At 51.2% G+C, this 20751-nt stretch overlaps 1 protein-coding gene across 4 annotated transcripts in view; it reads right to left on the bottom strand.

Moving 5' to 3' along the window:
• The window catches only part of CAPZB (capping actin protein of muscle Z-line subunit beta), a 133589-nt gene that overhangs the window by 35918 nt on the left and 76920 nt on the right, over positions 1-20751 (bottom strand). For all 4 annotated transcript variants that reach the window (XM_070510874.1, XM_044769848.2, XM_014854753.3 and 1 more), the window contains exons 3-4: positions 6708-6829; positions 1217-1330 (exon numbers count right to left, since the gene is read on the bottom strand). In XM_070510874.1, the coding sequence (XP_070366975.1) occupies positions 1217-1330; positions 6708-6829 (236 nt within the window). The remainder of the gene's footprint in view (positions 1-1216; positions 1331-6707; positions 6830-20751) is intronic.

Genomic DNA, 20751 nt, shown 5'->3' with positions numbered 1-20751 from the left:
GTTGTATCAAATCTGCTATGAATGGGAAGAGCACGGTGGCTGTCTGCAGAGTGGAGACCTGAAATTCCCACCAAGCGCCACCAACCATCTGTGCCGCCACCTGCTTTCTGCAGCATCACAGCATCTCAGCACTTCAGATGCTTTGTTTCTCTCATTTCCATCTTCGTGCCGATATCCTAGATCAGGATGGGCAAACTACAGACTGAGGGCCAATCCCACCCACCTCAAGGCTCAAGAGGTGGTTTTTACATTGTCAAAAGTAAAACAACAACCAAAAAAACCACGCAAAGAGTAAGCGACAGAGATATGTGGCCCACAAAACCTAGAATGTTTACTGTCTGGCCCTCTACAGAGAAAGTCTGCCGACCCCTCTCCTAGACGACTTAGCGTGTGCTGAGACAGTATCGTATGTTTACAGCTGTACCATATTTTCACTAGAGAACTTCATTTAAAATGGGATTCTGTCGATTAAAACCAACACCTCAGAGGACAACCTTCCTGGAGCCTTTCCGTGCAAGGCTGGTCAATTAGGTGTGGTGTGGCGGGAGGCAGGACTGGATGGAAGCAGAAAGGAGAGGTGGGAATCTAAGCAGACCAGGCAAAACAACTTCCCGAGGCAGGGGCTGAGGCTCCAAACCACTCAGTCAGCAAAATGCTAGCTCAGAGAGGGGCTGCCGAAGGCCCAGCTGTGAGGGGCTCCACTCGTCCTGCCCTGGCAAGTGGTCTGGAAGCGGGTACCCCGAGCTCCAGGTTAAGAAGTGGGTTGGCGCATGCAGGACAGTGAAGAAAGAGGGGCCTCCGGGGACACAGGCAGCTGAGTCTGACTCCCGGCTCAGCCTCTTGCCTTGACCAAACACCTTAATCTGCCTGAGTCTTAATTTCTTCATTTGAAAAACGGGGAGTAAAACAGCTACCACGTTTGTGAGTGCTGGCGATGCTGTGGAGAAAACACCTGGCACTAACCTGCCGTTACCATGAGTCACGACCAAGGCACAGGCGAGTCTGTGTACGGTCACGTTCTATCACCGAGTCGTCTCATAACCGACCCCGTTACCAGCGCAGCACCCAGCGTCCTGCTCTGGGTGCTGAGAATTCTCATCATTTAGGCGAGATAGGTGACAGGTTCAAGGAGACTGCCTGGCCTGGTCATGCTCTCATTTATGATTTACTTATCAAAACCACAGGTGTTAAGGCGCACAGGGAGCAAGGCACTCACAGGTCTCGATACTGGTCAAAGGCGTTGTTGGCTTCCACCTCCAGCTTCCTCAGCCGAGCAGAAGGCATGGCCCCATCTTCCAAAGGAGGGTCATACTTGTTACTCCATGGTGACCTGGAGGGGAGGACAGAGGAGGAGAGCTCATGAACTGTCACGGGAACACACGGCCTATGAGCCTTCAGCCCAAGCCCAGCTCTCTGAAATTTCAGAGAAAAAGCCACCACCCACAGTGAAGGTTTTTCCAGGTCCTAGCAACAAACACGGCTTTCTCGAGTTTGCAGAGCAGGGTCAGTAACAGGCAGCTTGGTATGACCCCTGTGCTCCACCACTCACCAGCCGTGCACTCCCAGCAGGTGTCCTGACTTCTCTGAGCCTCACTTTCCTTGTGTACAATGAGGCCACTATCTGTCACCCAGAGGGCTGTGGTGAGAAGCAAAGGAGAAAGACACACCAAGTGCGAGACGAGAGCCTGGCATGGAGCAAGTGTTCAACAAATGTAATTTCTTTCTTACCTTTTTTCTAACTTTCCTAATTTTCCTTTGCTTTCACCATTGTATTGATCAACAGATGTCCCTCTCTCCCCCTGACCTGCTGGCAGAGACGGATAAACGTTTACTCCACAGACCTTCTTACTCAGTTAAGGATGAAGAAGAGAGCTGTCTGTTATGGAAGCAAGCAAGAGCTTGAGCTCCACAGGGACATGCTGACTGCGCACAAGAAGACCTGAGTGAGTGAGTCCTCCACGAACAGAGGACAGCTGTCCTAACATCCCAGGGCCCAGCACACCTATAAAGACTGCGAAGTAATGAGAACGAGCCTCTTTTTCCAGTCCGAAGACTTGCTGCATTTTTTAAAACATATTTTGCCACATCAGAAAAGCATTTAATCACCGAGTAGTGGAAAGGAAGTTATAAGGAAAATACCTACTCATTAATTCCTGCAGGTGGAGTTCAGAGTTGGGGGTTCAGAGAAAGACAGAGAATGAAAAAGGTGAGAGAGGAATGAGCAGGAGGAGAAGAAAATGTGGAATTTGGACAAAGTCCTTCACGCGTTCAGGCATAAACACCTCAATGTGCTCACTGTAAGGAACCCACACTGCCTTCCCCACTTTCCCTGCTGACACCAGAGGTTCACATCACTTAGGACTCCAAAGAACCTTTTGATTTGGGGTTGATTTTAAGGGAAAAAAGTATCACTCTCTTCTGAAGCCCAGTTTTAACAAAGTCTGCGCAGAAACATCTTTCCTCTTGGTAACTGGTGCCCCCCTAGGCACCTACATAGCAAATCACAAGCATGGAGCCAGAGAAAGCTGGGTGACCTCTTCTCCGAGCCACCTGCAGACAGCGGTCCTAGCTTCTCGACTGCCGGCCCAGGGGGAGCAGGGGGAGTGGCCATGCTGGGTGTCTCATGAGGGTCTCCAGACAGCAGGTGCCCTGACCACCTCGAAGCAGAAGGAGCCTTTGGGAGCCCTCCTTTCCAAGCTGACTGTCCCCACTCACCACAATGGAGGTAGAGACTTTGCAAGAACGGGGTGAAACGCTCTCTTCTGCCACGTGACCAACAGCTGGCTGTTGCGGTCACACTGGACTATGCACACACCATAGGAAAGAGTTGTTCAACAAGCCAGGACCCCATCTGGCTTGGAGGGCAGGTGTGAAACTGACACTGGGCACCCTCCCACCCTCCCCGAGAGGCCTCTCCCTTCCCAAGCACGGGCTGACGCGTCCGTTCTCGTTTCTGTAATGTGTCTTGTTTATCCGTCAAAACAGTGCTGCCTGACAGAACTTTCCACAATGATGGAAATGTTCTGTATCTGCGTTGTCCAAAATGGCAGCCACTAGCTTCATGTGGCTACTGGGTACTTGTGGCTAGTGCAACTGACAGACTGAATTGTAAACTTAATTTGAATTAATTTAAATTTAGATACCCAACTCCAGAACTCCAAGAAGGCAAGAGTCTTTTCTGTCTTGTTCTCCACCATCTGCTCAGCACCTAGAACAGTGCCTGGCACTCAACCACATGGTCACTTAAAAAAATGGGTGTTAGAAGAATGAAGAAATTCTTGCACCCACCCCCCCAAAGCAGAAGTAATCATTCCGGCCTCCCTGGCCCCTCTCTGCCACAGAGACATCGATTCTTACAGCGGTCACGTTCCTGCCTCGCCCTTGCCCCAGACTGCAGCAGAACTTTGAGAAGGGAGCCTGCGCTGCTCACCCTCCTGCCCCAGGACCCAGCAGAGTTCGTGTGCGGGTGCCAGTGCACGCATGGGGCGGGGGGAGAAAGCACCCATAGGAATTCTGCTGGTGGTCCTCCAAACTGACAGAGAGGCAGCGACTTTCTGCTTTTTCTGCTGAGGGACAGCAAAGCATTAAAAAAAAAATCAACAAAGGCCTCTTACTGGATCCAGAGACAAGGATGCAGTTGAGGAGGAGTGCTGTCACCACCACTACTTACTTGTAAACTAGGCCTGGTTCCCCCACTCGCCAGGGGGAGTGGGAAAGAATCTGAGCGTGAGAAGATGAACTTCCCGTCGACGTGCCCCTTTGAGACTCTGCTCAGCACAGCCAGAGCTCTGGCCTTTGTTTCCACAGTCAAGCGGCCATCGCCTTCCTCTGGGCCTAGAAGACCCGCCAACTGGCTTTCATTTAAAGGCGACCTGATTAGACATAAGAGCCCATCTCTCTTGCAGAGAAGGGGCCTGGAATTTTCAAGAAGCCTGTAACTCACATTTCTCCTGGCTCACAGACGACAGCATTTCAAGCCGTTAGTCCTGGAGCCGGGGTAATTGTAGCTGGGGGAAAAATCATAACATTACCCAGAATATTCTTAGTGGAAGGGGCACTCAGAACACATTTAAGAGCTTAAATGGAAGCCATTTGAAAAAAGACAGATGGACAGGAACGCTTAGATTTCAAAAGTCAGGCCTTTCATTTCCCTCAGAGAATGCTTTTTGTTTCAGCTAACAGGTTTCAAACAGTGCTGCTGGCAACGGCCACACCATAAGGATCTTATTTAAGCAAACGATCAAACACAGTTAGGATGAAAATGTGTGGAGAAAATCAGAAGGCCTTGAAGTTTTAAGTCAAGGAGGGAAAGGAAAGAAAATCCTGAGCCTAGACACCCTGGGCCCCTCTTTGGCCAAGGTCCCCGGGGAACAGGGACCTGGAGGGGCTGCAGGTACCCAGTCCCCGGGAAGCCCGGCCTTGGCATGGCTGTGGAAATAATCCCAGCCTTCCACAGGCTGCTGGGGAATGGCTGCCTCACACAGCAAGCTGGAGGTTTCAGGTGGAATGACAATACTGAGTGAGCAAGACTCAGTCCATGGATTACTTCTTCCAGGAAGCCTCCTCTGAACCCCGGGCCTGGTAAGGCTGCCTGTCCTTTGGTCTGTCGGACCACTCAGCACCCTCACGGACCTCTCTCCCAGTGAGGACCAGACCTGGATCTGTGCCCACAACCGCAACAGTGACTAGGCCTTCAAGGCTGAACTTGATCGACCTCAGGGCTGTCTCACCACCTGCTGATGGAGACTCCCACGTCTGCACCTCCATCTCCACCCAGACCTCGCTCCTGGAACGCCAGACTATCCACAGCCTACTTGACAGCTCCACTTCCATCTGACGGGCATCTCAAGCTTAAAATGCCCCCAAACCAGCTCCTCCCAGAGTCTTCCTCACCTCAGCAAACAGCGACCCCACCTTCCAGCTGCTCAGTCCCCCAGCCTTGTGATCCCCCCTCACCCCACTCATTCTTCCACGTCCCATCCACCCGCAAATGCTGCTGCCTCTACTTTTAAAACTTACTCAAATCCAACTCTCACCAAACCTCACATCTCCACTTGAGTCTCTGGCCTGGATTAGGCCACAATATATTCTTTACCTAACTTCCATTTGAAGCTAGCAAAGGGACAGGATTATAAAGCAGTTGTCTAGTCTCTTTAAATAGTGAGTATTAATTAAATCTTTGCAATTTACACCCAATTCTGTGCTATTCAGTACTTCGCCTGTGTTATTTCTCTTAGCCCCTAATAACCCCATGCTATGTCCTATGACCCTCACTCTGGCCTTCAGGGCCCTGTGCCATCTGCCCTTGCCACACCTCTGACCTCAAGCCCCACTCTCAGCCCCCTCCCTGACTTCTCCCACTCTGGCCTCCCTGCTGGGTTTGATCCTGACCAGCTCATCTCCACCTGGGGCCTTTACCCCCGAAAGCTCTTCTCGCAGACCTGTGCCTGATCACACTTTTTCATCCTTGAGTCTCATTTCAGACACTACCACTAAGGAAGAGCCCCCCGCCCCCCCGTCCTTTTTAACTTACTTTATTCACTCTTCACAATCGATATTATTTATGCATTTACTTACCATCTGGCCTCCTCAATAGGAGATAAGCTCTACAGAAGAGGGACTGAGAAGAGTGCCTGGCATATACTGTACATGCTTCTACAGAGAGGCTACTGAGCATTCTGTTGAAAGAATGGATACTATTACTTCCACTTCACAGATGGGAAAATTAAAGACCAGAGAGAATAATTTGTCAACGTCCTTGTTGCTAGAGGGGGCAGTGCTGGTTTGGAGCCAATGCTGGCTGACTCCAGATACTTTTTCCTGCTTCCATTTTCCAGACCCCATCCCATCCCCTAGAAGAGCATGAGCCTGAAGCTTTAAGACTCAGCCCAGCTTCTGTGGCTTCTCAAGCAGACTGGCACTTCTCCCTCCACCATTCTCTGAGGCACTGACTATGGCAATCCATCACAGAAAGACTAGGCTGGTTTAGGAATTCCCATTGTTTTTAGTAAGAAGAACTCCCTAGACACCCTTAAAAACTTAGCTCAGACACCATCTCCTTCAGGAAGTCCTCCTGGAGTCAACCAGCCTCTTCTATGCTCCCTTCAGATCCTGCATCAGCTTGGCACTGGCTGCCCGAATCACATCACACAGTAATCAGTTGCCGGGTGCGTCTCCTGCTCTAGACCAGTGATCATCCAGGGTAGAGATTAACGTCAACCGAGTTACTTATAGCCCTCAGCACGGTCATGGGAAGAGAAAGGAGAGTTGCATATTTGCATGACAGAGCTTTATACAAATGTCCCTTAACCACACAGGCCCTCCTCGTGCTCAGGATCCCCCATCACGTACACACCCTGTATTGTGCCCTTGGCAGGACTTACTGCAATTATACTGAAATGCTCATTGTTTTGTAATAACACCCGTCTCCCATTAGACTGTAAGCTCCCCCAGGGCACGGGCCTCCTGTTCACTGCTGAATCTCCAAAGCTTACTAGAGGCACTCCACAAACATCTACTGCTTGACTGGATGGAAGCAAGGGAAGAAGGGAGAGAGGGAGGAAGGACTAGCCAAAGGACAAATGGAAAGAAGGCTGATGGGCCGCTGACTGTCAAAGTCCAGCGGTCCCTGTGCCGCTGGCAGACGGTAATGACTGGCCCAGGGTGTAGTGTGGCAGGCCTGCCTCATTCTTGGGGCAGGAGCTCACCTATAGGAGTCCCCATCTCTGTTGTAGTCGCACAAAAGGTAATCCTTTCCCACCACCTTGTCTCTGGCAATTTTCAGTGGCTGGTCAACAGAAGACAGGAGATCTTCACATAGACTGGGGACCTGGCAGAAAGAAAAGAAAAGGCAGAAATGGGTTAAAACAATACATCAAATCCAGGCTGGCTAACGTGACTATAGCCATATCCTGATCAGCACATTTAACACCTGGCCCTTGGTACCCTGCCAGAATTATGTGCCTGTTCTTTTCTTTCCCACATGTGTCTGACACCAACTGTGTCCCTCTATAAAGAAAGCTGTTCTTGAATTACAGTGGCGCGTGATTTCCAACACAGCCTTCCTTCCAAATCTGCGTGCAGCTTTAATGACCCGCTCGCCAGGGTGGTCTAGGACATGTAAGTACGTCTAGGCTTGGTATTGGTCTCTGGTGGGCAGAGCACAAGCTGAAGTCCTGAGAAGAGGGTAAACATCTTAAATACACAGGAATCCAAAGAACTCTGAGAAGAATAACCCGTCCGTGCCAGAGAACTCCCACAGGCTCCCATGCTGGGTGGAGCTTCCAGTACTTTCCAGGCCCCCGGCCAAGCATTACCAGGTTGGCTCGTAGAGTCAGCCGTACCTGCTGCAGAGGTAGCCTCCCGCCAGGTCCCAGCCCGCCATGCTCCAGGTGGCTTATCTCAGGCTGACCAGCCTGGAGCCACCTCACGGAGGAGGAGGGCCCAGGGTCTGGGTGGGCAGGGCTGAATGCTGCTGAAGTTGACACACGGGCCTGCGAGGACCCAGGCTGCTGGCCGCCTCCTCCCAACTCAAACATCAATTTCCACCAAAATATTCCAGGAAGGGACGGCAGCGCTTTCAGAAATGGATTCCTTCAGGCGTGAGTCACTTCCATGCTATATTTTCAATGTGCTGACTTACTCGTTTCATGGGCCTGGGTTTATGGAGGCCCCACCATATCGTTTACCAGGCAAGTGGCTGCCAATTGCACCAACAGCCCTTCCAAATGGAAAAGTTAAATCATGTGGCAAAGACACCCGGAAGAGTGGCTCAGCAGAGGGGCTGACAGCTGCAGCGGTTCCAGAAGCCCCCCACCATCAGGAAGACAGGGACAGGGAACACGGCCACCTTAGAGACCACCCAGCCTCCGTGGGCTTCTCAAAGGCCCCTCTGCTGACTCTCAGTGTGCTTCAGAACTCAGCCTGTAAGGCACTGTCTGGCACAACCGTACCGATGTGGCCCTGCCTGGCAGCTCACAGAAGTTCTGGGCTCAGTGAAGCGACCGTTTCTCATCCACGGAGCAGCATCAGTCATCGGCCCCCCCCAGAAGATACAGCATCACTCACCCCTATAGACAACCCGTTTATTTCCAGAAGTTCTTCTCCATGGAACACCTGCTTGGGTACCTCCCTCCCGCAAACATACGAAGTTAGTCTTGGTGATGATAATATCAAACCCCCTATAGTAGTGTCAAGTGTCTGCCACGTATCACGCACCAGGCTCGGCCCCTCATGCCCGGCATATTGTCTGCTTGAAAGCTCACACTCATCCCGTGAAGTAGGGATGTATTAGCTCCATTTTACGATTAGACAACTGAGGCCCAGAGTCAGTCAGGTGCCCAAGGTCCACACAAGAAGTAAGCAGAAGAGACAGAAACCTCCTCCTCTGAGATGACTCTGGTTTAACAGACAGCTAAGAAGGAAGACAGTGCAAGCCAAAAGCACACTGGTGGCAAATAACACCCCCCATCCCCACCCCTGCTCAGCTATAGATGGCCAGAGAGCCTGGAAGAATGTCCTGGCCAAGGCAAGGAAGAGTTTAACAGCTTCCACCCAGGCAGCTGGGATGTGGAAGTGGCCTTGCTTTCCTGTCGCCAGCCCAGTGAAACGGCCCTGAGCACTTCCATGCCTGCCCATCCTGTTCCCGCTTTCCCTGAGCGTCGTTATATATTCTGACGGGCTGCTGCCTTGGCTTACCTGTTGGGCCTTGACTTCTGCCTAGAACCCCATCCTAACTGGGTTGGGGCCCTGACAGTATTTTCCCAATTTATCCTGGATTATGGTAGTGAGCAAACAGGGTCTCAAATAAGACTTCCTGACTCGACTACTTACTGTCCTCACGGCCCTGGGCAGGCCATTCATTCTACTTCTCTACTAAGACTGGATTTCCTCACCTGTAAATCGGGGTATTAACACAAACTCATGGTGGTTTTGGGGATCACACACGATAACGCAGTCAGTGTTCAGTCCAGCACCCAGCACCGGGGAACACATGCACATCAGTAACGACGTGTCGCCACTCCCACTCTCCTGCCCTGCGCTATCATCTGCTGTCTGTCATTCTTGGATGGCAACACCAGCCTAGGCCCCAGCTGAAGTCCCTCTACTGCTCCAGGGCCCTCAAGAACCCAGTCCTTCTTAACCCCAGTTCTGCCTGGACTCCCCACTCCCACCAGTCATGCTGCCCATAGCTGAGTCCTCCAACACAGGGAAGCTTACAAAGTAATGGGATTTGGTATAAAACAGGCTTGACTTCACACCCATCCAAGAGGTTAATCCACAGATCAAAGGTATTTCAATAATTTCTTCCCCACACTTCAACCACCTGAAGTGACTGTTTAATTTATTTGTTGTCTGTCTCACTCAGAGGATATGGATTTTCTCAGGGCAGGGACTTCAGCCTCGTTCCCGGTTGCATCCCGTGCCTGCGGCAGCGCCTGACACACAGGAAGTGCTCGAGACATCTGGGAGGGAGGGAGGAGTTCTACAACATGGAGACCCCCAAACACGCATTAACTTTATTTTTAAATAAATCGGTGTGCAGCAAGAATCTTTACCAAGAGTTTGTTGTCGAGAACTAAATCTTGATGGACACCAATGACCAATTTCACTTATGGTTCCAACCAGGCATTCTCCAATATGAACAAACATGATGTAGTGGAAAAGCATTAGACAAAGAGAACGGGAGTTTTAATTAAAGTCCTGGCATTTTTATTAATCTATGACCCTGAGGAGCGTGGCAACGATGACAAGACTAAGTCTTAAGAGACCTGGGTTCTAGCCCTGCTCTGCTATCAACTGGCCACGCAGCCGGGCTCCGCCCAAGGCTGGCCATCTGTCAGGCGCAGGAGGCGAGCAGCATCAGAGACGGACTGGTCTGTGACAGGAGTCTCCCCACTCCAGTGAAAACGATTCAGGTAAAGAAAGACTACAAGCAAAGGGACATCGAGTCCCTCATATGGTTTGATGTATTCATCCTTTATTTGGAAAATGCCCCTTTGTGGGGGAGGGGTGTGTTAAAACGTCCTTAATTTTATAAAATGATAGGTTTATTTTGTTTTCGTTTCAAAGGTTGGCAACCCAATGACCTACTCCTCCTCTTTTTTTTTTTTTTTTTTTAATGTTTCTGGCCCGTCAAGTCAAAAAATGTGGCAGCCACTGGTCTAGAAAATGGGATCCAGCCCTCCTCGCCTGCTGAAGTAGATCAAGGTCCTTTCAAAGTAAAGGACTGGAAGGGCCGCCATTCCTCCCCTTTCGTAACTCACGTCCTTCAAAGCACAGAGCTGAGTAAGGCAACAGTGCAAGGGGTTGACCTGTGGTACCAGATGTCATCAACAGCCACTCTTGTTGCCTGCCCAGCCTACTTTTCCCATTTTTGGGCACAAAGCTCTTCATTCCACGCATTAGGCAAGGCTGATCTCCACTCCACCACTGTCCATGGGCAATCGGAGGGCCTCAGTCCCTGGCCCAGTCAGGGATGGAGACGTCTTATGAGTTTCCTCTAGGGGCTATGGAGAGACGTATGGCTCACCTTCTCTCCGCCAGGGAAGCTGGGATGCAGGGGAGGGCCTCGGGCTGCAGCAGGCATCAGGAGAGCACCTGCCTGGCCTTCTAGGCAGTGCAGAGCCACAGTGATGTTCTCTGAGCTCCTGGATCCAGTCACCCTTGAAGATCCGTGCCTGGGCTTTTCCAAGTCTATGGTCAGGTGCTGACCAACTTCAGAAGAACATACATCTAAACTGTCACTTAAACAATTATGGCAGTGCACAGAAAAACAGAGAAAACTCGCAGATGGCATACAGTTTGCCCTACCATGAAAACCACTGGGGATGTGATATGGCCAACTTCACCCTAGCAGGTACAATTTTTGCCTTTTGGATAAACCCTCAAGTTGAGCCATATTTTTGTATTCTATTTCCTTCTATCATCCTGTTTCTTCAATCAAAGATAAAATGCTCTGGAAGAATATCTTCTTATTGTCATGGGGATTGAGAAGTGTGGACTACATGGTGTGCCCCCAGGATCTGTACCAGAGCAGCTGCCCAAGGGAGCATTAGTCATGCTCTGGCACCACCTACCAATCCGTCTGACTCCCTCCCATCCCACCTCTCCACTTCTGCCTGAACCCTCTCAAACAACCACCATCCTATTCACTGCTCTCTGAACATACAAGTTTGCACACGCGTTCTTTCACTTAAAAACCTTCCCCATTTAGGGTTGCTGGATAAAATACGGGATGAGCCAGTTAAGTTTTAATTTCAGATATACAATGAACCTCAAATACACGGGACATATATTTTTATTTGCTAACCTAGCAACCTATCCCCATTCCTCTCTTAAATCCTACGATCCTTCAGGGCCCAGCCCAAATTCCGACTTCTTTATCAAGATGCCAAACTCTTCAGAATTCCTGCAGTAACACTGACGTCAACTGAATCCCAAATGCTTCGGGGACAGCTGTTCTAATACTGCCATCAGCTATCATTCTACTCCTTCCTCGATACTTAACACTCTTCCCCAAGTGCTGACTCTGCGCCCGCACAGGCAGAGCCCAGGCCCCAGGCCCAGTCCAGCGACAGGCACACTGCGGCGGGTGCTCCCGAATGATTGCTGACTTCCGTGGAAGTGGGTATTAATCCTAGGATCTGAGGTCACGTTATAGACCCAGAATAAGGGCAGTTCATCTTAGTAATCTAGTCAATTAGTTTAGGACTTGCTCCCTACACTCAGCCGCACCCCCACTCCCATCTCTTAGTCACGTCAGATGCTTGGACAGTGGAAGAAATCACATTAAGTCTCATGGATCATGAGTTTGCACAGCAATTTAAATGAAAGGACAGGTCCAAATAAAGCCAAGAGTTCACTTTGGGGTGCCTGTGTCATCTGCTCTGCTGCCTCCAAAGCCAAGGAGGGCCTCTGGTGAGAACACGTGTTGGTGCCGACACCCGAGGGCTGGATGGTTTCTGTCCAAAATGCCCATCTCAGCTGCTTAACAGCCTTTGTAAGGAATTCGCAGATAACACCAAAGGTGTCGGATCCGTCCAGGCTGGAGGGGGGATTTAAACTTAATTCCAAGTGACTTGGAATAACGAACAACGCTGCACTGGCCAGGACAGCGTTTCCGTCGTTCTGGTGGTGAGGTTCAGGGCTCCACCAATTTCTCCACTGCCACAAACCCCTTAGTGGGTGCAACCCAGCAAGGAGGAACCACTATGCCCTTCACGACCGATCCCCTCACCAGGGCCTGGGGACCCCTGGAAAGATGGGGGTGGGGTTGTAAAGCGAACTCAGGCAGGAAGAGAAGAAATCCCAGAAGCTAGAGGAGAGGCTAGGGTGCCGTGAGCGACTGCCTCAGGGGACGCCTTAAACAATGAGGATTTGGAGGAGGATGGAATAGTGAATGCCCTGGAAGCATGTGCCAGGCACTGTACTACAGAAGCTCACCTCCTTTCATCCTCCAAACAGCCCCGGGTGTAGACACGGTTACCATCCCTACTTTAAAGAGGGGAAAGCAGGGCCTTAGAGAAATAACTTACCCGAAGTCACAGAGCTACAAGCCAATGTCTGAGAAAGGACACGGGAGATACGTTAAAAAAAATTACATCCACTCTTGCTGTTGCCCCAAACTGAATACTTTTCTACTATCTAACCCAACAGCTGATCACATGAAAAGAGATACAAATCAGAAGTTTCCGGCCACAAGTGAGGTTTGCGTCTGTGCCGCCATATGGTTCTACTTTGCCTCTTCCTCTTCTCCATTAGTTATTAATGTTGAAAAAAATTGTTCAACCAGAAAAAGAAACTTGAGATGAACCCTTAAAAAAAGCACAAAAGCCAGACCAGCTCAGCTCCACGGATAATCTAATCCGCGGCGCCTTTGTCTTGAAGGAGCGCACCCTTGTACCTCGGCTTTTTAAAAAATGGCCAAATGAACACATTCCATCTTTTGATCTGCCCGCTGGCTGAGAGCCTGCCACCAGAGAGATAAGAATCGAAAACAGACCCTGATCACCGCGTCGCACACTCAGATGAGTAATGGTGGTGCAATCAGGGCTCGGCAGAGTCCTGGCTGGTCCCACTCCCCGCAGTGAGGGGAGCCCACTCCCCAGCGGACGGCAAAAGCTCAGGACACTGGGTCCCTCCGGGTGGCCAGCAGAGGGCTCTGCTTACAATTTATTCCTTTTATTTTTCCCAAGGCCCCAAACTTTCCCCTTCTTTCCCTAGTAAACATAAAAAAGAAAATAAAGAGAGTGTGTTTAGTGACACACATGCTAGTGTCAGAAACATAATCTACAGTGCAGCATTCTGGAAAACTCCAACCTGGAAATAAAACTTGAGTTCAAACCCTTGCTCTGCCACTCCCTGGCTGAGTATAACCTTCCGGAATCTCAGAACTGGGAACTACAACACCCTCCTCAAAGAGGAATTCATTCCACTCAATAAATGCTGAGTGCACATGCCATCTGAGGAGGGGGTTCAGGGGCAGAAGATGGACACATGCGGCCCTCTCTCATGAGGCGTGCTCCAGCCACCAGAAAGAGTTAAGGCACAGGAGCCATCTCGAGTGGCAAGGGCTGTGAAGCAAACCTGATGGAGACGGGAGACTAGGACTGTGGGGATCCAGGGGTCCAGAAGGTGGCACAGGATGGTACAGGAAAGGACGACTGTGGGGATCCAGTAGTCTAGGAGGTGACAGAGAGATGACACAGGAAAGGAGGACTGTGGGGATCCAGTGGTCCAGAAGGTGGCACAGGTGGCACAGGGAAGGACAACTGTGGGGATCCAGTGGTCTAGGAGGTGACACAGAGAGGACACAAGAACGAAGAAAAGCAGTGGCACTGGAAGCAGAGGGAAGAGCGGGCACAAAGGCCCCAAAGGGGAGTATACAGAAGAGAGGGGCATAAGTGTGGCTGGAATGGGACTGGGGCAGGTGAGGCAGTGCCTGTGGGCCACTCTAAGTGTGTTTTAAATATTTATAATAGGTAACAGTCACACAGGTCAAAATTCAAAAAGGTACAAGAGCACATGCAAGGGATAGCCTCCCTCCCACCCATCCCTGCCTCCTCGCAGTGATGGGCTTGGAGGCTGGAGGGTCCCTAGCTCCCAGGTGGAAAGGAGGATGCACTCAAGGACCAGCCCATCCATCTATGTGGGCATGGGCAGCCTCCACAGCCTAGGGGAGATGAGAGACGCCCCCCGCCCCTCACGACCGCTCAGTGCGGAGGAAGCACAAGTCCTCCCCGGGTTCCCTGGCAGCAGCTTTGATACAAGGACCTTAGTTTGTCATCAGGAACACTTTGGGCCATGGAAGCATAGTTTGCACATAAACCGATCTAGGAGTTTTCAAGCGATTTCATCTAATGCCTTTCTGAGTGTGGCTGCCCCGCTGTAAGGAGACAGCACCTTCAAGCCCGCAGCCCCACCCTGTCCTGTAAGTCACACTCAGACGGTTAAGCTTATCTTTGATGGGAAGGAGCCGATGTTCCAAGAGACTCAGGCACCAGCGGACCTAAGTGAGCAGAAGAGGAACCCAGGGGCCTCCACTGACCTCCAGGGAGCCTTGCTCACCCTGAGGGGCATCAAAATACATCAGCACAGCATAAAAATCACATGAGCTCATGTCATTAAGCACCTGCTCTGAGGGGAGGCTGGTGCCCTGCATGACCCCATGAGCTGGGCAACTGTCTTCTGAGGCAGGACTGGCGGTGCCCTCCTCACTGTGCGGATGAGGAAACCCAAGTGCAGGAAGCTGCCCATGACGCTCACATAGCTAGTGGGATGGGCAGCGGAACGGGAATCTAAACTCAAAATTCTGCTGCAGCTCTTCCAAAGCACGGGACCCCAGGGCCAAGGAGAGGCGCTCCCACCCTCCAGTCGCGCTCAGAGGAAAGGGGGTGACAAGGGAAGCGAATCGGGGAGACACATGGGTCTGTGTGGACCAAAGCCCCCCTTCCCAGGCAGCGCTGGAGCACACACAGGAGCCAGTGCCTGAGAGGGACTGCGCTGAGGGGCCCCTGCTGCTCCGCCTGCCCTCCCCCCCACCCCCCCACCACCCTCCCACATGCGCTGCAGCCACTCCTGGACCGTGGGCAGGGACCCTGCGCTCCCCACCCTGCACAGAGCCTGGCGAGAAACGGGCACTGGGCACCTGCTGTACCAAAGGCCTCTCAGCCCTCCACCCCCAACACCTCACACAAGGGGTGCGTGTGGGCCCACCTCCTACTTCAGATCCAGCCTCTCTCCCAAGTGAGCTATCACTCAACTCTGAGAATATTCTTTAAAAGCACAGACTGTAGTCTCCATTTGAAGACTATAAAATGTAAGACATACTATTAATGAGAACATCGCTAAATGTAGGTGTTAAGTGTAAGAAGCGATTTCTCAATTTGGGAAACATTGAAATGAGAGTGAACCGTGCACCTTAAATTCGCGGCGCTGGTACACGGGGTCCACTAGCAGACTAAGTATTGCTCCCAGTAGGCACACAGCTGTTGGCTGGGGTTATGGTCGCTTCGGGTCCAGCACAGATGAAGCTGGCCAGCAGGGCCAACATTAGGAAACTGTTCTTGACCAACAAATGTTTTATTCTACTTAAGAATTTTTCACATGCCATTAACAACAAAGAGCTTTCTCAAGAAACAATAAACCCCCCTCTCCCTTTCTTTTCTTAAGCAGGTGCCCCAAACCACCCCGGAGATAAATAATAAAATAAAGGCAAACTTCCTGGGCTGGGTTTCAGCCATTCATACTCAAGACTCAAAAGCTCTGCCTTCTGGAAGCTCACGGCCTGGAATAAGAGGCCAGAATGGTTTTCTAAAGGAAGGGTCAGGACAAAGAGAAGACAAATTGAAAGGAGAAACTAAAATCACTATATGTGAGTCAACCTCACAGGCACAAGGCTCCCGTTGTCCACATGTAACCTTACGCTTCCCTGAAGGGGATGAACAGGCCCTCAGAGCCTAATTAAATTAACCGTTCCCTGGCCAGGAGCATCCGCACAGAGAGACATCAGGGTCTTTCTAGGCCGCCTGCTTCTCTTAATTAAGGGCTAGTCCCTGAGGGATAGAGCACAATACACAAGCACCTTCAAGAAGCCAGAGGCAGAAACTCACTGGATCTAAGTTATCCTGGACTTGATACTGAGCCCTGCACGTAGCCCCCAAAGCTGGTACTAGAAGCTGCCACAGAGAGCAGGTGATGTCTCGGCCTAGACAGCAGCATGGAGGCAGGCTCGCCGACTCAGTGCAAGCCTCCCACCACAGCCTCACTGCTCTGACAGAAGCGCTGGTCCCTGCCCCTCTACCCAACATCTGAGCCCCTCCCACCGCAGCCTCACCACTCTGACAGGAGTGCTGGTCCCTGCCCCCCCAACCAACATCTGGGACAATCTCTCCACACCACAGCCACCCTCTCCACCAGAATCGTTTGTCCTTCTCCCAGCACCACCCAATGACCCCCAGTTATCCTGAGGTCCACCTCCTCCAGGCATTCCCAGAGCCTCCTTGGTGGAGGCAACTCCACCCATCTATGAGCCCTGGGCCATGCTCCTACAGGGCTGTACAAGACTCGGTCTTGGCCTCACAGATTCAGGACAGGGTGTCCTTCCTCTGGGCGGGGATGAGACATCTGGCCCGCCCTGTGCCCAGCGTAATGCTGGCAGGGCTTCCTCAGTGTTGGTGGGACCATGTAGAATTGTGGAAAAGTAGGGCTACCCAGCTTGAGTCCTCATCTTTTGAAGCCCAGTCGGCCTCAGTGGGGAGCAAGCTCCCAAAATGTTTTGTTTTGTTTTTTTGGTCCATTGAGGCATTTTATTTGCACGTATGTATTATATCCCTAGAAAAAGAATCCCAGGATTTTCCCTCCTGTTTCCGTCTTGCTTCTTCATGGTCCATGATGCCAGCTGAGGTGGTTAGTACAATGAAACCAAACTGACGGGACGGGAGTAAGTTATTCTGCCATTTTTCTTGATCTTTCAGTCGCACCTGAAATCTGCGGCTGATCCCTCCACACTTGTTTAATCTGCCGGTGACGTTCACAACAATCATCCCAGCTCTGTGGTCATCAGTGATCTCAGACCTGCCAATGGAACCACACTTCACCATCACAGTCAGAAACCGGATGACGACCCCCGGAGCACGGCCTAGTGAGAACGTCATCTGCGTCTCTTCTCGGCACTGCTGATGCTCGAGAGCATCAGCTGGCACATTCACGAGCACCACTGTGGCAGCACAGAGATGGCAAAAAGAGCGCAAATGTTCTTCGGTGCCTCTCCAGGAGATGGGACTACGGGCCTGGCTGGGTGGGTAGGGGTAAGAGTGAATGAGAGAGAGAATGGGCGAGAGACTGATGATCTGGGATGGCACGGCATCCCTGAGACCACTGGTCCCACAAGACGGATGGAGACTCAAGCTCTCTCACCCCAGGGGTGTGGACTACCACCCTGCCAGGACCTGTGGGGCTGGGCCTGCCCCTCACACTCCACACGGGTGCCTCCTGAAGCCGAGCCCACAGCCGTCCCTGCAAGAGGAAGGTGAGCATGGACACTGAGCCGTGATCCGCTTCCTGGACATCCCTCGGTCCTGCTTTCTCAGTCAATGTTGTTAACGTATTATCATATCGGCTGCATTCTTATAAACCACTTTAAATCTTTCTGGGGAAAAAGACCAGGTAAAAACACATCAAGAAAACTCTTTTTATAAGACGATCTTTTTGCTAAGACACTGAGTTTTATGGGCAGGATGGGACCTTCATCCACTTAATATTATAAAAGCTTTGACCCTAATGACAACAAATGTTGTTCTAAGTGCTCACTATGCACGAGGCACTCTTCTAAGCACGTGACACACTCTCTCACTTCATCATTACGGCAACCCTGTAGGAGGCAGTGGTGTTACTGTTATCCCAAATTATCATCAGTTACAGATGAAGACACTGAGGACAGGTAGACTAAGTACTTGGCTAAGGTCACAGAGTTAGGAGGTGGCAGAGCAGGTCAAGGAAACGCGTGCAATCCCACCCCAGAGCCAGAGAGCCCTCAACCACTCAGCTGGTGTCACCTCTAGCATGTTGCCAGGCAAGTAACTGAGGGACAAAAACATTTAAGCTGGAAGAATCATCAACTGAATGGTGGCAGAGAGCAGCACTTGGCAAAGGGGGTTTTTGCATCATTAGGTCAGCATGAATTTCACTCCTAAACACCACCAGAGGGTAAAGCAGTGAGGTCGAATTGCAGAGGGTAATGGAAAACTCAGTCCATTTCCTCATCACCAGAGGCTCTGGTTTAGGCCCAGCCTCAGGCTTTAGACTTTCCTTAAGGCTCTGAGTGGGTTGCCATGGAGTACATAGAGTAAGACTCTGCTAGGGAAATCTCTGACAAGAGGGCATAGGCCCCTGAATGAGAAGCGAGCTGCAGACAGGGCAATGCAGCGAGATGCAGAAACAACTGCTCTTCACCGCTCATCGGGGAGCGTCACCATGGCTGACGAGGACAAACCACTGGACAGTCATCCACATGACACGGCGGAGGGGAAAGTCCAGGGAAATCACGTGTCCAGCTGAGCAGTCAAGGGACAGCCGTGGAGAAATGTGACAAGGAATCGCTAAGCCAGGCCAAACACGGGCGCAGACAACTCAGGAAGCATTTCCAATTGTGAAACCCCACGAACACCCTGAAGTTCAACAGGGTTTCCCCAGATCCCAAGATGAGGCAGGGTCCACCTGTGCGTGTAGACTGACCAAACCATTCTCACCACCACCTGCTGTGGCCTTGCAATGAGCCAGGCTCATCCACTCACATCCACTCCTTAGAGCCACCCTGGGAGGCCAGTGACCTCTGAAGCAGCAGCAGAAGCTCAGACCCACACAGCCACTGAGTCACATGCCAGAGTCCCAGTTCTTTCCACCACTATTCTCCCCAAACTCTCAAGGCGGCAAACTACTTGACATCGCCCACCACCTACCAGAAGTCCAGCGATACTGCTGGTTCCTGTGCAGCGGACATGTTCCTGCCGTTTGCGTGTCTGAGTGGGGGTGGGGAACAGCACTGAGGCGCCACGTCTTGTGAGGCACACCCAGAACAAGGCGGTGGCTCCCTTAGCACAAAAGTTATCCTGGCTGACTGGCCGCAACATTTCACCCTGAATTCCTTCCATCCGATGGATGTCTCATCAGGTTTTGTTTTAATTTCACTGAGTCATCCAGAGAAAATGACCATACATAGACAAGAAAAAAATCTGTAACTCTTCCTATTGGGGAAGCAGTCAGCTCCACTCAGGAGCAAATGGTGTGCCCCCTTCGATGGCTGGGTCTTCCAGGGCCAAGAGCTCCTCTGTCTCTCCACTCTGGCTCATTATGAAGTGAAACTCAAAGCTGCGGCTCCAGACCCACTGATTAAATACAGCGTCCCCACCCTCCAGGAGCTCAGAGTCTCAGGAGAGAGAGGCTCAGATGCAGCACTGCGTGCTCTGTGCCCCGATGGACCGAGCAAGTGCTGGAGGCTATGGAAACGCAGAGGAGGGCCACCCAGAGCTTCTCTGGAGGTGAGGAGATGAGGAGCAGCACGGGGGCGGGAAGACGTCTTGAGGAGATAGAGCCAGCTGAGTTGTAAGAGTGAAGCATGAGTGTGGCAGACAAGGTCACAAAGCAGCCTGTGGGACTGAGGTGCAGTGGGAGCGCCCGCTGGGTCACGCAGTGCAGCGTGGAGTGCAGACGCAACGGCCGCACAACTCTGCGATATGCTAAACCACAGAATGTACACTTTAAAAGGGGGAATTCTATAGTATGTAAATTATGTCTCCATAAAGCTGTTGTTGTTTATTTTTTTTTAAAAAGTGAATCAAGAGAGAATCTTCCAGGCAGAGAGTACAGGTATATCCAGAGAACTTAAGCTCAGTGTAAATGTAAAAAAAATTAACTGAGCTCTTCAGGAGATACTCAGGAGTGTGTTAGGTGACCTAAGTCTAGGGTAGTAAAAAGTGACTCTGGGCAGCAGGCACCGGGGGCGGGGGTGCCTGTCTCTCTCTCAGGTGTAGCTGACTGCTGCCCCTACAGCCCAGAGCTTCCCTGAAGCAAATACACTAATGCAGACATCGTAGAGAACACACCCCCAGCCTGAAGCCAGAGCTGGGTCTGCGACAACACGGGACTAGGTGACTGGACGAGCCGCAGCCGCCCCTGGTCTCAGCCTCCTCTCCTCCAAAACGGACCAAGGCAGACGAGAGGTGCCTGTGGGGTGCTGGTGTAGAGGGAGGCGCTCAAGATGACGAGTGAGAGCGGAAGTCTGGGCCCTCCACTGTCTGTTTCATTCAAGGTTTGTATAAGATTTAGTTTGTAAAGAAGGCTCCATTGACTTTAAAAATGTCTGAAAACCACTAGACTAGATGACCAAGAACGTTCATTTTAGTTTTAGGATCCTACAAAGTTTCACAGTTCAAGACTTAGTCTATTTACTTATTATCTCTATAACCATCCAGAAAAGGGCTTTATGAACTAATCCAAGGTTTGTGATGTTCTTCCTGAAACAAAACATCTACTGAGCAAGACTCACGTGAGATGCAAAACCAGCTAAGGCCTGGGCCTGCCTCCGAGGTGCACAGCCTTAGACACAGACAGAAACGGCGAATTATCCACACCACGAGGAAGAAGGAAAAGGCTGTGACCGTGTGAGTTTCTCCCCTGAATTCCATGCTCAAACTTAAAATTCTCAGGAAATTTCTCTGTTTATATACAGAACCCAAAGTACCTCCCTTCTCT

Source organism: Equus asinus, chromosome 5 (assembly GCF_041296235.1).
Source record: "Equus asinus isolate D_3611 breed Donkey chromosome 5, EquAss-T2T_v2, whole genome shotgun sequence".
Classification (NCBI taxonomy): domain Eukaryota; kingdom Metazoa; phylum Chordata; class Mammalia; order Perissodactyla; family Equidae; genus Equus; species Equus asinus.
Note: the sequence above shows the minus strand (reverse complement) of the source record. Positions and strands in the feature narration are given on the sequence as shown.